Source organism: Pimephales promelas, chromosome 3 (genome assembly GCF_988280905.1).
Source record: "Pimephales promelas chromosome 3, fPimPro1.hap1.1, whole genome shotgun sequence".
In the NCBI taxonomy this organism is placed as follows: Eukaryota; Metazoa; Chordata; class Actinopteri; order Cypriniformes; family Leuciscidae; genus Pimephales; species Pimephales promelas.
Window position 1 is genome coordinate 15,693,347 of NC_142771.1, and position 24,458 is coordinate 15,717,804.

At 36.4% G+C, this 24,458-nt stretch overlaps 2 protein-coding genes across 4 annotated transcripts; both read right to left on the bottom strand.

Moving 5' to 3' along the window:
* Nucleotides 1-2,988: 2,988 nt before the first annotated feature.
* mfsd6l (major facilitator superfamily domain containing 6-like) lies at nucleotides 2,989-6,161 on the bottom strand. 3 transcript variants are annotated; one of them, XM_039646832.2, is made up of 2 exons: nucleotides 5,956-6,161; nucleotides 2,989-5,135 (listed from the first exon to the last, which is right to left on the bottom strand). In XM_039646832.2, the coding sequence occupies exon 2, from the start codon at nucleotides 5,110-5,112 to the stop codon at nucleotides 3,406-3,408; it is 1,707 nt and encodes a 568-aa protein (XP_039502766.2). In that variant the 5' UTR covers nucleotides 5,113-5,135; nucleotides 5,956-6,161; the 3' UTR covers nucleotides 2,989-3,405. The 3 variants fall into 3 exon arrangements, with proteins under 3 accessions (XP_039502766.2, XP_039502767.2, XP_088984463.1); XM_039646833.2 differs by having other exon boundaries at nucleotides 2,989-5,162; nucleotides 5,956-6,154; XM_089128337.1 differs by having other exon boundaries at nucleotides 6,041-6,145.
* A 530-nt stretch (nucleotides 6,162-6,691) lies between these two features.
* Nucleotides 6,692-23,999, bottom strand: pik3r6b (phosphoinositide-3-kinase regulatory subunit 6b). The gene is made up of 20 exons (XM_089128338.1): nucleotides 23,798-23,999; nucleotides 23,534-23,681; nucleotides 18,646-18,750; nucleotides 17,976-18,067; nucleotides 17,777-17,845; nucleotides 17,445-17,577; nucleotides 17,038-17,107; nucleotides 16,408-16,594; nucleotides 13,290-13,431; nucleotides 12,912-12,998; nucleotides 12,436-12,823; nucleotides 12,249-12,342; nucleotides 12,059-12,172; nucleotides 9,849-9,962; nucleotides 9,583-9,697; nucleotides 9,195-9,265; nucleotides 8,465-8,555; nucleotides 7,615-7,670; nucleotides 7,406-7,509; nucleotides 6,692-7,269 (listed from the first exon to the last, which is right to left on the bottom strand). The coding sequence occupies exons 2-20, from the start codon at nucleotides 23,538-23,540 to the stop codon at nucleotides 7,116-7,118; spliced, it is 2,193 nt and encodes a 730-aa protein (XP_088984464.1). The 5' UTR covers nucleotides 23,541-23,681; nucleotides 23,798-23,999; the 3' UTR covers nucleotides 6,692-7,115.
* Between the last annotated feature and the right edge of the window lie 459 nt (nucleotides 24,000-24,458).

The window sequence follows — 24,458 nt, forward strand, 5'->3', positions numbered from 1 at the left end:
ATTACTCTACCTGAAAGCGCCACCCTGTGAATAACGAGAAAAGGGACGTTAAGTTAAATGTTCAATAATTGAGATCAAATATAGAATATACCTTTCTTTTAAAATTAAACATATCACAAAACGTATACTTTACCGTTTAAGTTTTAAAAATATGATAACTACAGCATCTCATTGAACATGTACACTTTCATATATATATAAAAAAAACCATAATTATAAAAAAAAATGCACAAATTTGTCTGCTTTTTGATTCATGTTAACCTTCAAGGTAGGCGATTTCGGAGCGGCTAACAGAAAGCTAACTTAGCTTTTGGAAATGTCCAAGTAGCGTATCCATAATCTCGAAGTTATTGTATTTGGAAGAAATTATTGTACACGAGTCAAACGTACAGAATACATTTGTGTAGAGTTCTAGACCAACAACTTTTTGACACTGCAAATTAAGTTACTTTATAGCTAAACCAGCTCAACACGTTCACGTTCTCCTCAAAACCATGATGGTAACGTTAGAACCAGGATTCAACAATCATTTGAAGTTTCACAAAATTCTGAAATGATCGTAGGCTACATTATGGGATTTTTTTCATTATTGGTCGTACATCATATCAAAATTATCATACAAATAAGGTATGTTTGGCTGGCAGTCTCCAAAGCCACACCTCCTCCAATACACGTGAACGAGCACAGCAGCCAGCCATAGTCTGCAAAGTGTCACGAGACAGCGATAAATTAAAGCACATAATATTGCAATTTATGAATGTAAACAACCACAACTACTCTGGATGTTTCCAAAATTGCCCCCTGGCTATAGCCAACCCTCATTTACTATTCCCTTCACTCCACTAATACGTCCACTTGAAAGTGTAAATGAAAACGAGTGAGCATCAAATGATTATTTAAATCAAATCAAACTAGCAGCTCCGGTAGTAAGAAAATGATGTATCCTGAATTCGGTTGTGGAAATTAAACCTAATTTAAAATATTTAAAAATCAATAAAAAAGAAATGTCCCTGCAAGATATTACGCTGTTTGGAAAATGGACGGATGGATGATTGAGCTGCGAGCGCCATCTCCTGGCCAGACGTGGGAATTCACAATGCATTGTGGGTATTCTCCCACATACAATAACATTCTTGGCATATGTATTATGGTGCCATGGATTAAAATGGAAGTTAAAATATTGTTTTACATCCCCGTAATTACCAATTAGCAATACCCAACAATATCACAGAAGCAAAATGTGAAATACCACTTAAATAAAAAGCCTACTATTAGCTACTTATTTACATGCAATGCCAGAAGTATAAATTCACATAAAACCATATTATTTTCTGTTAGTTCAAGTTGACATTTATGGAAAGTCAAAATTCACACATCTAAAAGTAACACAACTGTAGTAGATACTTTTAAAATGTGAAACGTTCTCAGCCTTTGGGTCATTGGACTTGATGCCTTTTGTCATGTTAATATTCATAAAACTAAAAACCAGACAAGTATTGTTACAAAAGCTGTAAGACTGGCTATACAATTTAAAAGAATGATCCACAAATTCTTAGAAAGTTTATGAGAGCATACTAACATAAATCTATCATCTGCACGATACAGGCTTTCCTCTACTGTAAGTGTGATAATCTGAAAATGTGCATAAATCAATTTGAATGGCAAATCAAGTGGTTTAACAGTCAGGACATAAAAGATAAACATACATACTTTTGCACTGGGAATGCCTACAGAAATTGTTGGGATTCAGCTAAAGAATGTGTTACGGGAAGGTATCTATTGCTGAGCCATTAACAGCCTGTTTGCATTGATAGATTATGCTTTTGAAGCAGCAATTGAGGACAAAACACTTTTAGCTATGTGGTCTGACCCTAGTGTCAATGCACATTGTTATATTAAAGCAGCGTCAGTTCCGATCCAACGGAAATCAACACTGACACACAATGCCAAGCCATGAAATATCAACACGGCAAATTCAAGGTTATTGATTCCATTACATAATAATGTCATAAAACGGTTAATGCTGGACAAACAGTATCAAAGTACACCCCTTTTTACAGTACAGGGTTTATCAAGACATTTTAGAGAAAAAAAACTTGACTTCATGCATTTGTTGAAAGTGGAAATAATCATTTAATAGATGTTCTTGACTTCAAATATATGAAACGTACAAAATATTTATTCCAATCCTTCCTCACATTTAAAAAAAAAGAATTACCAGTCACAACTAATGTACTCAAGAACAAGTTCGGGAAGTTTCCCCTCACCCCAATACAAGTTAAGCAAATCTCACATCTAAGCCAAACATCTCTTTCTCAGTCCGTTAGGCTTAATCTGTAAATATGACACTTTTATTACGATTATCTTCAATAAACCTCTCCCCTTTTAGTACACCTAATAGTGCAAAACATGAGTGCCTCATACACAACAAATACAATAAAGTCTCTGCATAGGTAACTGAGGCGTGCCTTCAGATCACAAGTCTTTTCAAAACATAAGAATGAGTGGGAAAGAAAGGGTGTGAAGATGTTAAACAATCGGCACTATTTGCTCATGTGATTATTGCCGTTTTGCTCACACGCTTACTGTAAGCAAACAAACCAGATCAGCTCATCTCCAGTCATAGTCCCATCAGTTTACCAAAGAGCTGCCGTATAAATCTTCACAAAAGAATCATGACGTTCATTTTAGGATGTTCAATTATTGGAGCTGTAATGTATTTACATTTATTGATTTAGCTGACGCTTTTATCCAAAGCGACTTACAATTGATGTATGTCAGAGGTCGCACGCCGCTGGAGCAACTAGGGTTAAGTGTCTTGCTCAGGGACACATTGGTGTCTCACAGTGGATTCGAACCCGGGTCTCTCACATCAAAGGCATGCGTCTTATCCACTGCGCCATCACCACCCCAGTTCTGCTTTTCTCAAAGCCTTAAATGATCCCAGAAACTTCATAACTGATGGATTCGGCTTCATAGCACTCTCAAAAAAATATTTTCTGACTTGGTATTTTTGTCTCAATTTCCATTACAAATAAAGACATTCTTAAATCAAGATAAATTTCCTAGGAAAAATGACTTTGATATTACTCAGTCTTGTTTTCTGAAAATGAAATGGGGTGTCAATGCAATAAGAAAAATAATCTTGTTTTCCCTTTCAAATAAGTTTATATTTCATACCCCATTTACATATTTTTGTCTTGTTTTAAGCAAAAACATACTTAAATTTGAGTAATTTTCCTTCTCAAGTAAACAAATCTTGATTTAAGAATATTTTGATACATGGAAAACAAGACAAAAAAATACTGAGTAAGATTTTCTTTTTAAAGTTTAATGAACAATTTCAGTGTCATTTTACTCTCAGTTCTTTTAAATTGCTCTCTGTAGATGTTAACAAGTCACTCTTTACTTTACTTTCCATTGTCCAGTTATTTTCCCTCTGTCATCTTCCATTGCTGTCTCCAGCCAATCTTTCTCCTGGTCCGACTCGGACTCACTGACCTCGGTGTCGGTGGCCAGCAACCGCGAGTAGTTTATCCGCCGCTGCCGAGGAATCTTCCACTTGAGTACAGCAAGAGCGCTACTCCACAAAGCCAAAACGACCCCCGCACCTTGGAAAAGCAACATGAGCCCAAATTTTTGCACAACGAACCCGGCCGTCAGACTACCAAATGCAGCTCCCAGCTCCAGAGAAAGTGCCTCAAACAGCCTTAAAATGGTCTTTTCGGTGCCTGGAGTGGCGATGTCTTCGCTTTGCGATGTTACAGACCACCAGAGGGCGCCTGTGCTGAATCCTGCCATCAGTTGAGCGGGTATTACGGCCCACGGGCTCCACAAGAAGGAATAATAAAGGCACTGCAGGGCTAAAATGACGACGGCGAGTACTAGTAACCAACCGTGGTACTTAAGAAACCGGGAGAGATGCCCAGAAAGTGGAGCAAAGGCAGCCTGGCTAAGGTGCATCAGGGCTAAAGAGATTCCCATGTGGATTTCCGTCGCGCTGCAGTCCTGCATCTGCCAGAGGAGGAAATCCGACACAGCTGAGGTCACCATGCCCATCAAAACAACAGTGATGGCACATAGTATCGCCTGTGAGTTTCCATGCACCAATTGCAGTGCCTTAAAGCCGCCACTAGTGAGGCGGTCACGCTTTCGGAGGTAGATTGGTAGTAAGGCGGCAATCGGTATTGTTAGGATCATGAGTACGGTATAGGAGTAAAACTCCACTGAAGTTCCTGTTAGACAAAACAGGCTGGTTACTAGAACACCAACTGCACAATTGCCAAAAGCCGCCCCAAGTTGCTTCCAGACTTTCACAACACCATAGCGGTCGGTGGCATCTACGAAATCCAAGTATTCATACAGTCCATCATCTGCCGTCCATTCCAACGGGGCAGCCATGCACTCCCAAAATACCATCACTATGAGAACCAGAAAGAACATCTGGTGTTGGGCATCCATAGCTTTCAGGCTCCCCAGGAACTCAGTATAAAGACCTTCCTTTTTCAAAGATCTCAATCCTCTTGCTGACCAGTTCTGACTTACAGATGTGTTAACTTCGAAAGGATGTTCAGTACTTAAAGAAGTTTGATTCACTGAATAAACAGTAGCGTTTGATTGCGATGTCGCCGTCTCCTCTAGCGTGGCTAGAAGCGCGTTACTTAAAGAAGTTTGATTCAGTGAATAAACAGTAGCGTTTGATTGCGATGTCGTCAACTGCTCTAGCGTGGCTAGAAGCGCGGTAGGATCGGCATCGGATTGACTAGCGTTACACCGTCCGCTTTCAGCTTGGATTACTGCGGACGGGAAGAGCAGAAGAGTCAAAACCACCAGTGCCGAGCTGAGCAATGAGCCCACTATGACCGTCCGCCGTTTGTCATACTTCCTGGAGAGGACACTGGAGAACGGCCGCCACACCAGGGCGAGCAGGTGCTTCGACGCCATGATGATTCCGATCATGGCGGCGTTGAGACCCAGGTGCCGGAAGTAGAGCGTCAGGAAGGGAAGGAGGCAAGCGGAGCCACAGGAATGGAGGAAGTGAAAGATGCCAGCCATCCGCAAGGCTCCTTTCACGTTCCACTGCCTGCTCTTCTGCGTAGCTCCCTTCTTCATGTTTGTCGACTTGAGTTAGTGTTCTGTGTGGTTTGAAGAAAAGAAAAAAACTGAAATAAAAAAATATTGGCAACTTTACAGGCTTTGACACATTCACTGAGTACTCCCAGGTAATTTAAACAATAACACAGTATGTTATTATGATAATAGATTGGTAGCCTACATCTTGTGGAATGTTTAGATTTTTTGCTACATATTTTTAATTTGATGATATTATCTATTATGCTCCAAAAACGTGGTGATGCAAAAGTTTTATAGTAATATCATACTGGTAATTTTTCTTAGTTGAAATGATTATACTTAATCTTATATTTTCTCCTAGTAATGGGTCACATGAATTGTCACAAAAGACAACAATGTAGGCTTCTATAGCATTTAAATGGTAACGTTACTTCGACGCGCTTTATAGAATTCCATAATATGATATCGTCACGTTAATAAACTCCATATGGAACGAGAGTGATTTCTTTAGTCCAGTAAACAAACATCGTGTCATCATGATTTCTTTAAGCTGGAGATTTATAGAAAACAAACCGTATCACATATCAAATGAGAGCAAAACAAATAAAAAGTATTTAGGCTATCTTTCAAAACAATACGGAAGACAACGTGCAGTATCTCGCAATTTCATGAAATGACTTCTCCTACATAAGAATTATAACAGAGTTTAAGCAGATGTTTTCTAATACGTCTGTAAAACTTTATTTTAAATCGCGTGAGTAGGTTAAAAGAAAAAGAAAAAACTTTACTTTTCAGTAAGTACACGACACCTCTCAGTAACAGGTTAATCCTGCACCTGTTGTAACACGTCATGATGTTGCCGTGCGTTTAGCAACTATTTACCTGAGATCTGTCGTATCCGTAAAACCATGGTTTGCTTGACAAAATATCGTCGATTAAAGTTTTCTTTAACTTTTCATGTCCATACCGTATCCAGTTGTGGTGCAAAAAAGTTTTCCTTCTCTTTGACAAACAATCAATGGCCGACCTCCTATTTGCAGCAAACTGAGCAAATTCAAATATTTGAGATTCCAGCGCCATCTGTTGGTGAGAGGATGAACTCAGGTTTAAAATGAAATAATTAAGGTCACACGAGCGCTTTTTATATCTCATTGAAATATAGCATTGCAGATGAAAAAAAAGAAAAAGCTGTATTTTGAGTATGAAGTTCTGAACCAAGTTCTTTATTCATAAATACCGAATGTCAAAATCCCTCGTCTTTATGTGAGGATTTCTGTAACGAACTTGCTCTGTTAATGAAGTCACGTCAGACTATTGTAAAATATTATAAATTTGTATGGTGTTTATTTAATATAACCTAATGTTTTCTTTAGTTCTTAAAAAAAGAAGAAAATGTTAAACAAACTTCTATTGGCTTAGGTTCATTTGTCTAATAGTAAATAAAAATCGAGAACATTGTTGTGAAATTTAACACCTCACATAGCTGTATATTTTGGCAAACAGGTTTCCAACCCACAAGTGTTTAGGCCTATAGGCTACTGCAGAAAAACTGGGGTAGCATGTTATGCTATTGTGATCCAAAATTCCCACAACAAAATAATCCAAGCGTTTTTTTTCTATCACGTTTATTATTGCCAAGTAGGCCTACCTGTCATGAAAGTCGAAGTGCTTCCAAAGTGTTAAATTACGTGTCCAAAGTAATATACAAACACATTATTGCCATGCATGAAATTATATAAAAGTAGTGTAAACATGACAAAATGTGCACACTGAAGGACGTTTTTACAAAATTCGTGCATTTAAGATCGAGATTAATCTTCAGACACTATTTTAACATAACGCAGTATACATTCACACAGTCTATAAACAGCATGTACACAGTTTAACAGGAAGTCATGGCCTCTTGAGGTTACATGCATTTTAGACAAAAGAGAAGAGGCAAAAAGAGGAAATGCACATGTACAAACACTAAAAGCCTCAGAGAGGTGTAAGGTTCATTCCGCTTGTGATATGGGCTCATATCATGAATTGGAGTCATTATGTCATTGCTCATTGCCACAGAAGGTGTTGATTGGTAGCGTGAGGGTTTTATTCAGATATTTGCTCAGTGATTCGCCTCGCTCTCCAAGACAGTACTTGGATTTGGTACTCTGCTGATGGCAGTATGCTGGGTCCAAGCATGGAGAAACTTCAATACTGTGGGTAAAAGATCACACATTATGGCTCTGTCTGGGATATATACAGTATATGGTTTACCTAAAAGGTAATGCTTGGCATTGAGGTAAAACATTTTTTTTTTTTTTTTATAGAAAGGCATAATCTGACTGTTCACCTCAGGACATTCTTGAATGTTTTATGTGGGTCTTTATCCAAACACACTGTGAATGTTCTTTCCTCCAGAACCCTGATATTGGCACTGACAGCTCTGAGTGAAGGCTAGAGAGAAAATACACTTTTTACTTTATTATTTCATTCAAGATTACTACATATAACATCTAGAAAAATCAATATTTGATAAGCGCTGTCCAAACAATCACTCACCATGCTAGGCCTTGTGGGATTCGTATCTTTGAAACTCATGGTGACACTATGTAGACCTGTAGAATCAAAGCGTCACATTACAAACAAGGAAACTAACATCACTAATTATTTTCCTCATCTTAAAGGAATACTCCACCGTTTTTTGGGTACTCCACTATGTTATTCCCTTAACTAAGACGATTTGATACATTCCTCTCTCGTCTCAGTGCGTACACTCAATTGCTCTGGCGCGCGAGAAACTTTGATAGCTAAAGTTTGTGTTTACATAATATATTTGGGTGCACTGTGTATAATTATTTTTAATATATAAATACACATAAATACGCTTGTATATATTCAAGAAATATTTTCATGTATATATACTGTATATAGATTTATATATAATTCATATTATATATAAATATAAATATTTTATCTAAATAATGTTTTTTTTTAAATATACATGCATGTGTGTGTATTTTTAAATATACAAATAATTATATACAGTGCACCCAGATATATTATGTAAACACAAACTTTTATTTTGTATCGCGATTGATCGTTTGACAGCCCTAATATATATATATATATATATATATATATACAAATTCTAAGAAATTGAATTTAAATTGAAATAACTAAAATAACTAGAACTGAAACAAATAAAAAGCAACAAAAACACAACAGAATGAAACAGATAATAAAACATAACACATATTAAGTATACAAATAATATAGGGCCTACTACAAAAGTAAATTATTGATACTAAAATAAAATACAATAAAACCTATCTGAAATCACATTAATTCTAAGAGTTTTCCCATAAATAAACCGAAAAGAAGAATGTAGTATTGTAAATATGTGACGTACTTCTGACTCTGCAGGAAGGCGTGACCCTCATCAACACGCCACTTGTTGACAAACACATTCCCTTCTCAACTTCTCGGTCACTTATTGAGGCCTAAGAGAAATGTAAACAACAAATCTTTTATTACATAGGTTTCTATTCAAAAGTTTAGGGTCATTAAGAAGATTTAATGTTTTTTAAAAGAAGTTTCTCATGCTCACCAGCGCAACATTAATTGAATCAAACATGCTGTAAAATTGGTAATATCATAAAATATAATTACAATTTCAAATAACTCTTTGCTATTAAAATATATACCAAAATGTAATTTATTCTTGTGATGATAATGCTGAATTTTCAGCATCTTTACTCCAGTCTTCTGAAATCATTATAATGTGATGATTTGATGCGCAAGAAATATTTCTTATTATTGTCTATGTTGAAAACTTTTGTGCTCCTACACATTTTCAAGGAAACTGTTAAAAAAAAAATTCAGGACTCTTTCAAAAGAACTGAATTTATTTGAAATATATTAAAAAAAAAGTCTTTGCTCTCACTTTGGATTAATTTAACGCATGCTTACTAAACGTTGCTTTAAAACAAAAAATCACATTGACCCCAAACTTTTGATCGGTAGTGTATATAATACTAAAACATTGGATTAAATCTTAACATTCTTTTATATATTTTCCAAAATAATGTTAGCTAGTTAGCTTCCCTTATTAAGAGTCAATAGTTTGAGAGGAAACTCACCTTTCTATAATTTATTGACACAACTGCACCATGAAATTCTTGTAGGTTGTATTTTTTGTAACGCACAGAACCTTCAAGGCAAAATTTAATGACAAACATTTAGTACAGGCAGAAGAAGCAGCACAAACAGTAGATATATTGTGTAGAAACCCCCCATTTTTAATGGTTTCATATGTCTATGTGGTGTTTTATGACAAACCACGTGCAAATTCATACATTTTATATATCATTGCATAGTATTTTCTCCTTAAAACTTAGGAATAGGAAATGGTCTTAAAAAGGAAAAAGGAAAAAACTTTCAAATGTCATTTTGCTGATCAAAGATGAGTTTTAGTGGTAAAATGATTGACTATAGGGGGAATTTAAAACATTTCAATGGCATGAGCACCTTTAATTGTGTCTTTAAACGTAGCTCTGTAGCGCTTGACCTCGGGGAAGTCCATCGCGAGCTGAGCCACAAACACTTCCTCAACCGTGTGGGTTCTGAGGCCAGAGAAGCAGATCTAGATGTGGCAGCAAACAGACATTCAGCTTTTGTCATTGATAACAACTCACAATTTATACAATATTGACAAACTTTTGGTAAGAACAAGGGCAATGTCCTTTTCGCACAAATATTCATTTATTGGTACTGTATGCATGATTGAATGTAACCTTGACAGAGTAGACGGGAAGATGCACCGGATGCTGGCTGACACGCGTGTAGTACGAGATGATATCTAGCAGGAAGGTGTTGGGGTCTGAAGATTCGCTCTGACTGATGCTCTGCTACAATGAAACCAATTAAGAGGAAGGTTTTAAAAAACACACATATTCAAACTGCTCTTCAATATGTTACATTCATACAATTTCAGGCAAGCAGGTGAAAAAGCGTGTACTTTCAACTCAATACATTAATATAGTAATCAACTCTCAGGGCCAGCACAATTATGTATTTTCCTTTCAAATGTCGTCAATAATTCACAGATAATGAATGTCAACATATTGAAACTCAAAACGCTAGAGTTGAAAATAGGATAACATACATTTTTACTCCATTCTTCAAGCACAAAGACAGTACAGTAAGCCTCCTTTCTCTATAATCTGTTTTTTGTACTTAAAAACACAGTTATGCTCTCATTTTAAGTTATATTATGTAAATATACCGTTATGAAAGTAACAGCACAGAAAAGACTGAGGACTATTTATGACTGTGTGTTGGAAGTTGGAATCGAGAAAACGGTTTGATTACAGAAAAAATGACTCGTATGAGCCGATTCTTTTTAGTGAATCAAAATTACATCAAAACTAGAGAAGTTTAAAGGAAAAGTTCACTTCAGAAAAGGAAATTGTTTCAAACCTGTATGAATTTCTTTCTCCTGCTGAACACAAAAGAATTTGAAGAATGTCGGTAACCAGACAGTTGTTGGACCCCATTGACTTCCATAGTAGGAAATTATAGTTTGGTTAACAATTTTCTTCAAAATATCTTCTTTTGTGTTCATGAGAAGAAAGAAATTCATACAGGTTTGAAAAAACTTGAGGGTGAGTAAACAATGACAAAATTTTCATTTTGAAGGGAACCATTCTTTTACCTTCCGAGTGAATGACTCTTATGAGATGGTTGTTTTTAGTGAATCAAACTCATACAGTGCTCCCTGTGTAGTCCAACTCCTGAACAAATGAATTATGAGCCGATTCTTTTAGGGAATCACATTCACATTCAGTGTTGTTTCTGACCCATTGTTTGTATAACCAAAAGATAAGTATTATGAACTTTGCCAGTATAAATGGTAGAAAATAAAAGGATATTTTTTAGGAATTTAGTCTAATAATTAGATACACTTTTGTTGTACCTAAAAACCTGTCTAGGGCTTTAACATTCAATATGTAAACATACCTTTTGCAATTTTAAATGTATTTGTTATTGAAATGATGTATCGTCATTTACCAGTGGAATTACATTTATTTTTCCATATATTTATCCCATAAATCATTTAAAAGGTTGTTAATGGAACCACTAAAGCCTAGTTTACACTACATGATTTTAAAATGTCGGGCTGAACTGTGCAGTTCACACTACATGACTTGCTCTCAGTGAAATCATGAGTGTTCAAGTTGTTTAGCTGTTCACACCACACAACACAACGTGATTGATCCACAACAGGACGTAACTCACTACACGAGTTGACAACGCACTACACAGAGATACAACCACGATCGGATGATAAGAGCATATCATTTGTGACTCAATGAGAGCTGTTTCAGTACTATAGTACGGTCTAAATCCTGAAAATAATCAAATAAATAAGGAGTTGACAACAACACGATTCTATCTGGACTAGAAACCATGTTTTGTCACGAGAAACCACGCAATAAAACGAACCAGAAATGACGCGAAACTGCAGAGAAGAACACAACACGCGAATATGGACGTCAGACAGAAACTAGTGCTGCACACTGTTTGCTCGACGATCTGCTCTGAGAAAAAAAAAATGCAAAAAAGAAAAGAAAAAGTAAGATTTACCTGGTGTCCTCAACCCATGCGTTGCTATGATTGGCTGTACTCATGACATCACTGAGTTTGAGTCGCGCGACTGCTCTGGATATCTAGCAGGCTAGATATTTTTCTGGGCTCGGCGACCTGTCTGCGAGGCGTCTGCGAGCGTTTTCGCTGCGTTGTTGGCTCTTTCATACTAACAGATTGGCAAGCGTTCATCGTCCGCTAATCTCCCGCGATTTGCACGCGATAACACCCTGACCTGTCGGCGACTCAACGATTTGCAAATCGGGCATAAATCGGGCTTAAAATCATGTAGTGTGAACTTGGCTTAAGAAACCGGAATAGATAAGTGGAATTGGAACCGGAATACAATATTAATTACCATTTGGGCCAGTTTAAGAATCATGGCCCCCAAACCGGTGATGTTACAGTCATACCACAGATCCACACTTCCCAAGTACCCTGCCAGTGTCAGCATGTCTTCAGGAAGATCCCCCTGATAAAGACATGCATTACAATGAAACACTGTTGAGAAGTCATTGTGAAACATCTAAAAACACAAACTATATTACCTGAATGGAAGGCGGCGACTGCTCAGTGACTGGAACGTAATACATCTCCAGATTCACTCTCTTTGTCAGCAGCAGATGTCGTGCCTCCCTTTTCCTGAGCGCAAACACAGCTGAAATCATTAAACTAGACTTTTACTTTTTCAAATACAAATGAAACGTGTAAAAGAATCCATGCAGACATCTTTACCGTATAGTGTGGAGAGTCTTGGCTAGCCGTCCTAGCGTTCTGTCGTCACCCATTACAACAATGCGAGCCGTGAGGTTCCTTTCCTCTTTATTGAGTACGTATCCTCCATTTCCCTTAATGGCCTCCATCATGAGCGTCATTTTGTTCCCGGCTTTAGGCAATCGCATACACGGCCTCCTGTAGAAGGACTGGGAGCTGCTCTGTTCCTCCGGGCCTCCCTGAGACTCTATCATTATACAGGAGAACTCACTGATGGGCATGTCTCCCTCGATGCCACTGTCTGTGGATACGGTGGACACGACAGAGTTACGTTTCAGGTCATCCTCGTCCATATAAGCAGAGTTTCTGTCGGCAGGAACCTTCAGTGCAAAGTTCACCAGCTCATTCCCTGTTTAAAAGAAAACATAAAACAATCAAACTACGTCCAATGTCAGATTTGTACAGGCATTAGTTGAAATAACAGCAGTTGAGCTCACATATCTCGTCCTCTTTGGTCCAGACATGGAAGCTGACCTCAGGACAGGGCAGCTGAGTTTCCACTTTCGAGGTAGGACATGATAACTCTGATAACAGACAAAAAGTGTGAATATTAAAAGTCTTTCACAACCAGACTAAAATGCTAGTTTTAATTGAAAGCAACTTATCTTAAAATATGTCAGTGCCATAGTTTTGTCTTAAGATGCACACCAGTAATGTTTTTTTCTAAGGTACATTTTTAAAAGCTAATGTCCTAACTGAACGAAGGCCTAATCCTGGCTTAATTCAAGCCCCGTTTGTGAAAGCGGGCCTATATGTTTGAGTCTATTTGTGTCTATGAATAGTGTCTTATTGGATTGTGGTGAGGACATTTCTACCTTTGGCAGCAGTCAGGAAGTCTTGGTAGATCTTTTGTAATCTTGTTTTGTACTGGTTATCTTCAGAAGCTCCATCTTCTGTTGTCTGCTCTAGGATGGTGACAATATTCTGGAAGTGCAGCTCCAGGTCTTCACCTAAATTCTGAAAGAAACAAAAGACTTACACCGTGTCCTAACTACCCCCGGCGCGATAAAATTCCAGCGACAGCAAGTGTTACTGTACACACTAGACGCGACACGACTGTAAGACGCCACATGTCAATCAAAAATCACAGCCATTCAGAACAGTGTGAAAGCGCACTGCTGGCCTGCACTTGCATGCAATGGAAATGGGTAAGGACATAATCAAATCAAGAAATAACATTATTAAAAATCAAAACATTAACAAAATATAATCATTGACTAATTTTGTTATGAAGTACAGTTGTATGTTCGTATAGAATTCATTTTGAACGCTATTTTACATGCTTTCAATATCTGAGGTAAATTATCCGTTATCGCTTGGGGCACAGTGACCTATTTTTAACTAAAAATAAATAATGTGTACCGATAACCAGTGTAATTTCTTCATTCTGTCAGCCGCGACGTCGCAGAAATGGAACCGTTTCTAAATTAGAAACTTTGCGTGTCGCCGCCCTTACGAAAAAGAAGTTTATTCAAGTGTGCCATTAGTATACTTCTTTTAAACTAAAAATAAGAAAGTATACTTTCAGTTTATTTTTCCTACTCAGAAGTATACTATATGTACTTCTCAGAAATATACTTCAAATTACACTTAAGCGTACTTGACTTATACTGAGAGAAAAGCAAGTATATTTGTCCTGTTCTTGTACTCAATCTTTTGATCCAGAAATACTTAAAAGTATAATTAAGTATTCAAAGTATACTTGTATAAGTATTACAGTAAAAAAGTAAACTACTAGTATACCCATAAATTCACTTGCAGTACACATGAGATACATAATTATGGACTAGTTGTGCACTTACTGTTACACTTATAGTACACTTAAACATATACTTTTATGTACTAAAAGTGGGCCAATTTAGTCCCAAGCGGTATTAACCTCTTAACTGTCACCCCCCCCCCCTTTTTGAATAGACATGAAAATGCACATTTCGAACTTAAATGGCTGTAATTCAAGAATGCTTTGGAATATAGACATATAATTGGTCTTGTTTTAAAGAAGACATTTGGCAGATTTTTGTAGAAGTGAAATTAATTAAGAAAGTGAAACAGAAAAAAAGTTATAGAAGTTTGAGTTTATGGAAATGTACAATGTAAAAATATTAATTATTCATATTTTACATAAAATATATATTTTCAAAACCTGGGCTACTCTAAAACGGCAGAAAAATCAAAGCCAAAAATCTGAACAAGTTGTGTTTCAAATTTTAGATTGATATCTCAAAAAATGAGCTTTCAGTAAGATTTTGTTTGAGCGCAGTACCAAACTTTTTCACTAGGGCACAACCAGACTCCATTACTGCCCATATAAGGGCGCCTGCATTTCCATTCGTGTTTTGAGTGATATGAACCATTATTTTCACAATTTTCATACAATTTCTGAAGTAGAGATCCTATTCAGAAGTAGCATGGGAAGTTTGGCAGATTTTGAAATGAATTGAACCTCTAAGAAACACATACAAAGAACACGCATGTAAGTCATAGCTAGCTGCCACGTCACAAATGGTGAATTTATTATTTTTTTCTTGATATTTCAAACTTTTCAGACCTTTTTTTCCAAAATAATTGAATGGATTCTATCTTTTGAACTTTTGGCATGAAAACAAACAGGTATCTACCATTTTTTCATGATTTTTCATGTTTACTGCTATTTTAAAATAAAGGTCTGAACACGCCTTATGAGTATGAAAATATTCTTGTTGCATATTGATAAATTATGGCTCCTCTATAATATATTTTGAAAATCAGTCACCAAATATGGAAACTAGAGATTGTAAGCTTTCAAATGATATATAGTTTGTCAATATTATTTAAGGTATTTACTAAGATATTATTGTTTTAAAAATATAGTGGCAAACGTCTCACCTGTGGGACGGTGACAGTTAAAGGGTTAAAATAGTACACTTACAAGTTTACTACTAGTACATCGTGACATTAGTATACTTACTACATAATGTATACTTAAAAATATACTTGAACATTACTTAAGTATACTACATAAAATTAACTTGAAATATACTTCTTTTTCGTAAGGGCGTCGCATCTGGTTAGGACAAAAACTCTGATTAACATGGAAAAGATACCTTTTATCGTGTGTCACGGCGTCGCGAGTCGTTAGGACACGGTGTTAGGGCCAGATTTGCTAAACAGGGCAAATTAGTGTGAGAGTGCAATCCCTAAAGCGTCTACCAAAAGCCAATCAAATTAGCGTTTGGTTTAAGATGTGCTTTTTAGGGGAGGCAAATAATGCGGCAAATACCAGTAAATTGATGAGCGCAAAGTCGCAAACCCGTGTTTCCGTGTTTTAGTGCTATAATCGTGTCCCCAGTGCATATACCAACCCAGAAAACATGAAAAGTGACAGCTCAGTAACTTTGCTTCAGTGAGCCTTTCAATGCAAGCATGTAAAAAAAAAACGATCTGATTTCGCTCCCCTTCTGATGTAGGAAGGGGATCTTATTATAAAAAGCCCCTTAATCTGCACGTTTACGCCCATGGTGCCGCAATTTGGTTTACGCTAGCGTCAACAGTGTAACCAATTCTAAGCAATGGCAAAAGTTCGAGCAAAGTTTTTTTTTTTTTTTAAAACAAACAAAAAAAATTCAAGCATTTAATTGATCAAAAGTGACAGTAAAGACTTTTACATTGTTACTAAAAATCTATTAAAATAAATGCTGTTATTTTGTAAATTTATATTCATCAAAGAATCCTTAAAAACGGTATCATGGCTTCTACAACTTTTTTCAACAATGATAATTATTAGAAATGTTTCTTGAGCATCAAATCATCATATTAGAATGATTTCTAAAGGAAAATGTGACACATGATGCTGAAAATAGTTTTTACTGTATTACTGGTCAAATAAATGCATCCTTACTGAGCATAAGAGACTTCTTTCAAATGATCTCACAGTATTTTTAATCACACACAAACCTCTAGAGCATGTGCGAGCTGGTCAACATGGCACTGTTTTCCTAGTCCAGCTATCATCGTGTGCAGTAAAACCCTGCGTTTGCACATCAACGGGTCTCCACCACCAGCGTCCGTAGACTCCACGTCCGCCTTGAGCGCATTCAGCAGAGACGGAGGAAACACAGCGGGATCTATGAACACAAACACCCTGATCAAAGAAACACAGAGTTGCACACAGTGAATACAAAGACCATGAAGTGCATTTACAAATAAAAACACTTCATCACTAAAACTTCCCTCTTGTATAAAGGAACGGAAACACTTTCATTTCATATGCCTGAAATAAAAAGAGGAATTCATACTACAAATCAGGGGAAATTTCATAGAATGTTATTAAAAGAATAGTGTTTTAAAATCTAAAATGAGTCATCACGGTTTGACTTACAGTATTAACCAATTTGGGCAGATCACATGAGTCGGATTTAACTATATGTAGCTATTCATCAGAGTTAAAGTCTCAAAGTCTTTACTGTCACTTTTGACACATTAAATGCATCCTTTCTTGACAAAAGAAAAAAGTACCGACCCCAAACTTTTGAATGGTAGTGTATAAAAAAGTACAGTAATATTAATAGACTGGCATCATCTTACTTCTCATGAAGTGGATAAAGATCATTACGTAGGCTGTGTTCAGCAATGACTCTCCTCTGAAACAGTATTCCTGGAACAGATTGAAAACAGCACCTTGAAAACTGCTGCAGAATGGGATTTCCCCAGAATAAAATGCACATATGAAGTAGCTATCCATGTTTTCCTTGGTGCATCTTTTGAATGCCGTAAAAATTATTTCGATTAACTGCATCCAAACTTGCCATCTCCTCGCATGAGTTACAGGTGCACCAATGGTGGTTAGTAGGAAACACCCATGCAAACCAAACGGGGTTGAATGAGTGTATGCTAGTAACAATGTTACCAGAAATGAAACTGAAAAAATACTCCAGTTTAACAATGAGTTTGATCCATAGACAGCATTTCATGCTTTAATGTAACTGTATTACCTGGTGCAATTTGCTCAATTTTCATCTGTCTTGCATAGTTGAGTGCAATGGCACAGTAAGGTACAGGTAATGTGACTAAACTTCTCAGGCAAATGTACATCCTTCGATAGAGGTCTTCTGGAATAAATACAGACTGAAATACAGTAGAGAACCTGATGAGCAACATGCATCACACATGGCTAAAAAACAATCCAATCATGTTGATTTCCAGTTAAGCAACAAGGAACTGTTCCTACAATAACAAATCTGCCAGGAACCTGCTTGCAGATCTATTGCACATCACTGACTGGAAACAAAAACACAACACACAAAATCATTTACAGAAATCTGACCTGTAGGACTGTGTAGGCAAGTGTGTGAAGTAAAGGTATGATGCGAATCTTGGAATCGATTCTCTCCGCCTGGAATAAATCAGATAAAAAGGAGAGAAATAATCAGATGAAGTGAAAATCGCACGACTGCAACTCAACTTTGATGGTAAAATCTTGTTTCACACAGATCTTTGAAACATTTAACTTTAAAGAAACAGACCTTTTCAAGCTCTTTAATCAGAACCCTCACCAGAGGGACACTGATAGATGGGTTTCTGTCCACCCTGTTGTGCAGAGTCCATCTCAACATGCCTAAACAAAACGACATAACATATAAACTTAAACCGTATACTTTTCTGGCCTTTTCAGATGTGATTAGCATAAACTATCTTCAAAACTGCTTAGGTTTGGAACAGTTGAGCATTTTTGGATGAACTGTTCCATTAACCCTTAAGCATGCGAAAAGTCATCATAGGCAATTACCTTTGACCCTTTCCCATAATTCTTTGTGTCTGTTCTGTTTATATTTTATTGTGAATTGTATATATGACAACATTCTTTGCAATATTTGAAACTTTAGAACATTCTGGTAACATTGTTTTTTTTTTGGTTATAAAAATGCTATGTTAAAAGAAGGTTCCACACATGTTATGATTCGGTTCCCAAAGAAATAACCAAAAGGAAACCCAAACCCAGAATACACAATTTTGATGGGATAAAAACATTAGGAATTAAGTAATATGCATCAGAGGGACAATCTTGGACAAGGAAATAGCATATTTTTGATCATTCAGGGTGAAACGCATGATATCTCAAGGCACATTTTGGAGATTTAACATGCATAGATTTGTATTATGTTTTAGTTTAGATGGTTGGAACAGCGTCGGTACCTTTATTGCAGGCTGATCCGGCTTGAGGTTCACAGTCCAGTTCTCTGAGGATGGAATGGACAATGTGGTAGAGACTAGACTCCATGACTGAGGAGACGCCATCGACTGCAAAACAGTTCACACAACCTCGTGAAACACCAACAAAACACCAAAATTTGAAAACTTGCTGCTTAATATTTGGAAACCGTGATACATTTTATGAGGATTCTTTTGATAAATAGGAAGTTCTAAAGAATAGCATTTATTTGAAATAAAAGCAAACTTGAATAATCCTTTGTAAAGTACTACAGTAATATATGGTAGTACTATATACTCCCATTACATACACACTACCAAATAAATATTCAGCCCAGTCTCATTCCAAGGCGTCATATACTAGCGCTTTTGACATTTTGTCTACATCCAACGCACATGGCACCCTTTAGCGTCAATATGAGATGAATATATGGGCCAGTAGGTGCCTCCTAGTAGTCTAACCCTAACCTAAAATCAAGCCTTCCCAGCAGGCACAGTATATGACACAGTACAATGCCTTTAACACACCAAGCCGACAAATGAGACAACTGTCTATTTCTGCAGATATATTCGTCTATATTCGTCATTCAAAAAGGGAAACCGACGCTACAAGCTGCACCGAGAAGACTTAGTCGGCCGACGCACAAAAACTGCCCGACGGCCAACCGTCGGCTTGGTGGGTTCCGGGCTTAAACCCAACGTTTGTTTGGCGTCAAGCTCCAACGTCCTACAGATGCTGAATATTGATGTAAAAACATTTAGTGCATTAAACATTTTCTCCTACGTTATTACTTAGCCATCAAGAATCAGTGTATGACTCTCAACAATGGTGACAATCAATGAAATGCATCATGCTGCAGTGCATGCTGGGTACCACCAATCAAAACTCATAAATTATGCAGCTGGATTTTTTGTAGCTTGTTTTATGCTCAGAGTTGATCTGATTATCAGGATATTTTGTTTGATTGTCACCATTGTTGAGATTCATATGCTGTTTCTTGATGTCAGTGTGTCTAAGTAATGCCATAGATGAAAGGTTTTTGAGCACTAAATAGTTTTTAAAAACCAAGTATATTATTTGATAAACCACACTGCTAGATATGCTGTAGAATCAAATGACTTCTATTATGAATAAAACAATATCAAAACCACAAGTCCTATATAACCAAAACATCAGACACTGAATAAGATCAGGGATTCAGCCAATTACATGATGATATCATCATCATCAATAAACAGCCAACATCACCTGATCTCATTTTCTCATGGCTTTTTTAGCTACAACAATTGTGCTTTATAAACACACAATTATAGCAGTAAGAGAACATTTTATATTAAATTTCCAACCAAAGTTCAACGTTGGAGCTTGACGTCAAACAAACATTGGATTTAGACATCAACCCTACTTTCATTTTCTGACCGACGTTGTAGTCTATATTCTGTGCCTGCTGGGTTCAGATGAAAAGGACTAAAGGACTAAAAACCCTGCTTTTTAAGCAAGCATTTTTTTTACCTCTTGCTAACTTTTTAATTTTGCTTTCTGGTTTTTATCTTTGTTTATACTCTGTAGCACTTTGGGATTGTTTTAACTATGAAAAGTGCTTTACAAATAAAATATATTATTATTATTATTAGATGCAGAGCTGCCAAGTGCCAACTATCACGTTTTGACCGTGACTCACACAAATGACCCGTTTCACACTCTCACATCCATGTGTGATGCAGAGAAATCTCACACAGAGAAAAATTGCAGAGCAAAAAGGGCACTGACACCGACACACAAGACAGAGAAGGTTACTTTTGATATGGAACAAATTCCCAGCTCTCAGCTTCTGTCAGTATTATTACAAAATTCCATAAAATAGCTGGAGTTTACTTCAGGAAAGCCATTTAATGACAACAGCACGCAAGTTGGCTAGAAAAAATTGTGTTTTATAATATATTTAGTATTAGTATAAATTAGTATTTTACTAAATGTTTGCACTATATTACATATTTATTATATTTTTTACTTATATCATTAAAATATTATAAAGTTGTTGTAATAAACAATGCATTAGGCCTATATTTTTAATTTTAGTTGTTATTTTTAACCTTTAATAATACCAGCTGACAGGGCTCTCTAGCTATGTTTACAGCATTAGATATGCTTTTCTTTCTTGAGAAAAATGAACATCTTCTGTAGCCTATTTGTAGGCTATAACATGTATCCATATTGAATCAAGATCAGAATAAAACCACAAAAATTATTTGATTTTTGAAATTGATTTGTAACAAGCTATAATAAAAGCAGTAGCCTATACCAATTATTGCACCATGCTGTCACTAAACTTAATAAAAGTATGTGTGGTTAGGCTAACAAATGTTACAAAAAATACATAATTTTCGTCAATGTATAAAATGGAAGTGAGTCTGTAATAGAAAAGCAAGTGTAAGGAAAGAGTGTTTAAGTACATGTTTCTTCCATTCCATTCATGATTCGGCATGTCTGCAAGCACAAAATAAAGAGAACACGCCAACACACATCAGCAATATAATTATATTGCATGTATGCCCATTTCCTGCATTGAGGTTACAATTTGTAAATTTAGAGAGCAAAACACGGATGCAGAGAAGACCCCACGGTTCTCGGCACAGGAAGCAGATTTCAAAGGGGTGAAAACCTCACAGGTTTTCATGTTGCAAGAGAAATGTTGTTACTTCTCATAAATCATATGTTAGACATAATTACATATTTGTATTTTACAAATGAATGAGCTTAACATACACTAAACCAGTGGTTCTCGATTGCTGAGTCGCAACTCAGAAACAGGCCATAGATTTGTTCTTATAGTGTCACGGACAGAAGAGAAAAGACAATGTGAAATACAAATAATAAAATACAATGAATAGATAATAAAATGACATAAAAATAAATAGGCAACTTTTAAAAGGAAGAAGAAAACACTTCCAATATCTTTAGTAATTCACGTCAAATGTATGTATGGCACTTTTCCACAAATTAATTCACCATTTGATAATATGAATAATGCTGATACAATACTTAAGCTAGTGTTTGTTCCATGTGTTAGGCTACATCATAATATCGTAATATTAATACATTTGTTACTTTTCAATAATAAACAATTTGGGCCTTGTGTTGGGTTGCCACTTCATCCCAGCTAACAAAAATATGTTCTAAGAATAAGTTTTGGGGGGAAAAAATCTGAATGTTCTCTGAATATTAGATGAACATTTAACTAAAACGATTCAGAAAAAAACAACTCTTTATGAATGATGCATAGAAGATGTTTTTCAGTAAAGCTTGGGGACTCGGCTCATCTACTGCCCCCCTTTTTTGTGGTGTTCCACAGGGCTCAATTCTTAGACCACTTCTCTTTTCTCTCTTTCAAAAGCATAATTAGAAAGCATGGCATCTCCTACCACTTCTATGTGGACGACTCCCAAATATGTCTGCCCCTCAAAAGAGGTGAAAACTCCCTTGTACCTCTACTAGAGTGTTTAAAAGATATTAAGGCCTGGATGGCTTCTAACTTTTTAAATTGTAATGAAGATAAAACTGACGTCATTGTGTTTGGACCCAGTTTTGCCAGTGATATCCTTGACTTGGGATACCTGCAACAATATACTGTATGAAACCCATAGTGACAAATCTGGGTGTGAAAATAGACTATAGTTTTAAACTTGATAAATAGATAAATAATGTTCTTAAAGGGGTAGTTCACTTTGAAATTATTTTTGTTATGTTTTAGCTTACCTCAAGGGCATCCAAAATGTAGGTGTCTTTGTTTCCGCAGTAGTTTCAATTTTGATATTTTTAGGTCAAACCGTTCTTGTCTGTCAGTCATATAATGGAGGTCTATGGTCACCACCTCAAAGAGCATGCACAGAGAAGTCCAAATTAAACATGATTGAATGTCTTGTAAATGTAAGTACACATTAATGGCCTAAGACACACAACGAGCATTTTTTTGTGAGAAAACGAACAGTATTTATATCGTTTTTACCTCTTGTAACCACAGCTATGTCCAAGTGATCTTTGTGGCTGTGGTTACAAGAGGTAGAAAAGATATAAATACTGTTCATTTTCTCACACAAACCGCTAGTTTCGTGTCTTAGGCCATTAATGTGTACTTACATCTACGAGTCATTAAATCATGTTTAATTTGGACTTCTTTGTGCATGCTCTTTGAGGTGGTGACCATAGACCTCCATTATATGACTGACAGACAAGAACTATTTGACCTAAAAATATCAAAATTGAAACTACTGCAGAAACAAAGACACCTACATCTTGGATGCCCTTGAGGTAAGCTAAAACATACCAAAAATTAATTTCAAAGCGAACTATCCCTTTAATTCCAGTTTTTATCAACTGAGGCTTTAATCTAAAATCAAACCCATTTTATCTCATAAGCACTTTGAATATGTGATTCATGCTTTTATCTCAACTCCTCTTGACAACTGTAATACACTTTATATTGGCGTTAACCAAACCTCTCTCTCACGCTTACAGTTAGTACAAAACTCAGCCGCTCGTCTTTTAACTGGAACTCACAAGCATGAACACATTACACCAGCGCTGGTCTCGCTCCACTGGCTCCCGGTCTATTTTAGATCTTATTGTTTGTTTTTTAAGTCACTAAATGGGTTGGCACCTCACTACATCTCAGACCTTTACAAGTCTACAGGATTGGTTTGGAAACACACTTTTCTTTTTAAATATTAAGACTAAAACAAATGCTGCTGCTTTCATCCTATACTCAAAAATAGAACATTTTAATAGATTATCTTCGCTTATTATTGTATTATCCACGCAAACAATTATGAGCAAAAAAGAAATACACAGTAAATGTATATTACACAAGCCTACCTTCCATGCATAAAACAGCTGGGAACAGTGATAATGTGATAATCCCAGTCCTCGAGCGAGAGCAGAAGGTATTTGAATAATCTTGACAGCAATCTTGCTCATAAGGAAGTCTCTTTTCCCCAGTCTGATCATCTGTGTGAACGCCTGCCTGTGATAAAAGGAATAAACAGGCTCTTTACTGCCAAGGTATTCAAATGCTGTCTTGTCTTTCTCTTTCGAACACAGACAGACTGAAGACTATACTCGGTTGGTTTCCTGCCTTACCAATGTGTGGCTAAATGAAGCTAAGCGGATATATTTTTAGCACTGACGTTTTTTTCACCTTTCGTCCAGACAGGCCCACATCACTCAAAGCCTCATGCTCCTCACAGATACTGTGACTGTCTTTTTATCTCCTTTATTGTGCAAATAAAACCGGACATCACACTTTTTTACAGATACCAAAACCTGAGCTCCACCCCTTTTTGATCTTGCGAAGAAAAGGGAACTGTTAGTAACATTAGATATAACCCAGATTATGATGTGACTATATGATAGCATTCATAACCATGATTATTTACTGGCCCAACTTATGCAGATGACCCCTGACAACGAGTTTCTGGAAAAACAAACAATAATAAATAACTTGCAGAACATTCCGACATTCATCTGACATTCATCAAAACAGGATGTGGTCATTCTGGTTTTATATTACTGACCAATTAAATCTTTGGAGAAACAGAATGAGGACAGCAGTGGTTTAAAGAATTACCCACAAGGGGTTTACCTACCATAAAAGCTTTACGCCGGAAAGTCATAATATTTCAATTGTCATCTTTCCTTACTTTTAACGACAATGTCTCTTCTACGACTTGACCAACCTAAACGACCCAAGATGATGTCTGTGTTTAAGGTTCGTAAACTTGGTCCAGTTTTTATTAGAAGC

Excerpts from the sequence above, each read along its gene's own strand:
- mfsd6l (XM_039646832.2), bottom strand. The coding sequence starts at position 5,112 with ATGAAGAAGGGAGCTACGCAGAAGAGCAGGCAGTGGAACGTGAAAGGA.
- pik3r6b (XM_089128338.1), bottom strand. Across the intron at positions 17,846-17,975 it reads TGATTAAAGAGCTTGAAAAG|GCGGAGAGAATCGATTCCAA; the intron begins GTCTGTTTCTTT and ends GATTTATTCCAG. Across the intron at positions 9,963-12,058 it reads TTCTTAAACTGGCCCAAATG|CAGAGCATCAGTCAGAGCGA; the intron begins GTAATTAATATT and ends GTTTCATTGTAG.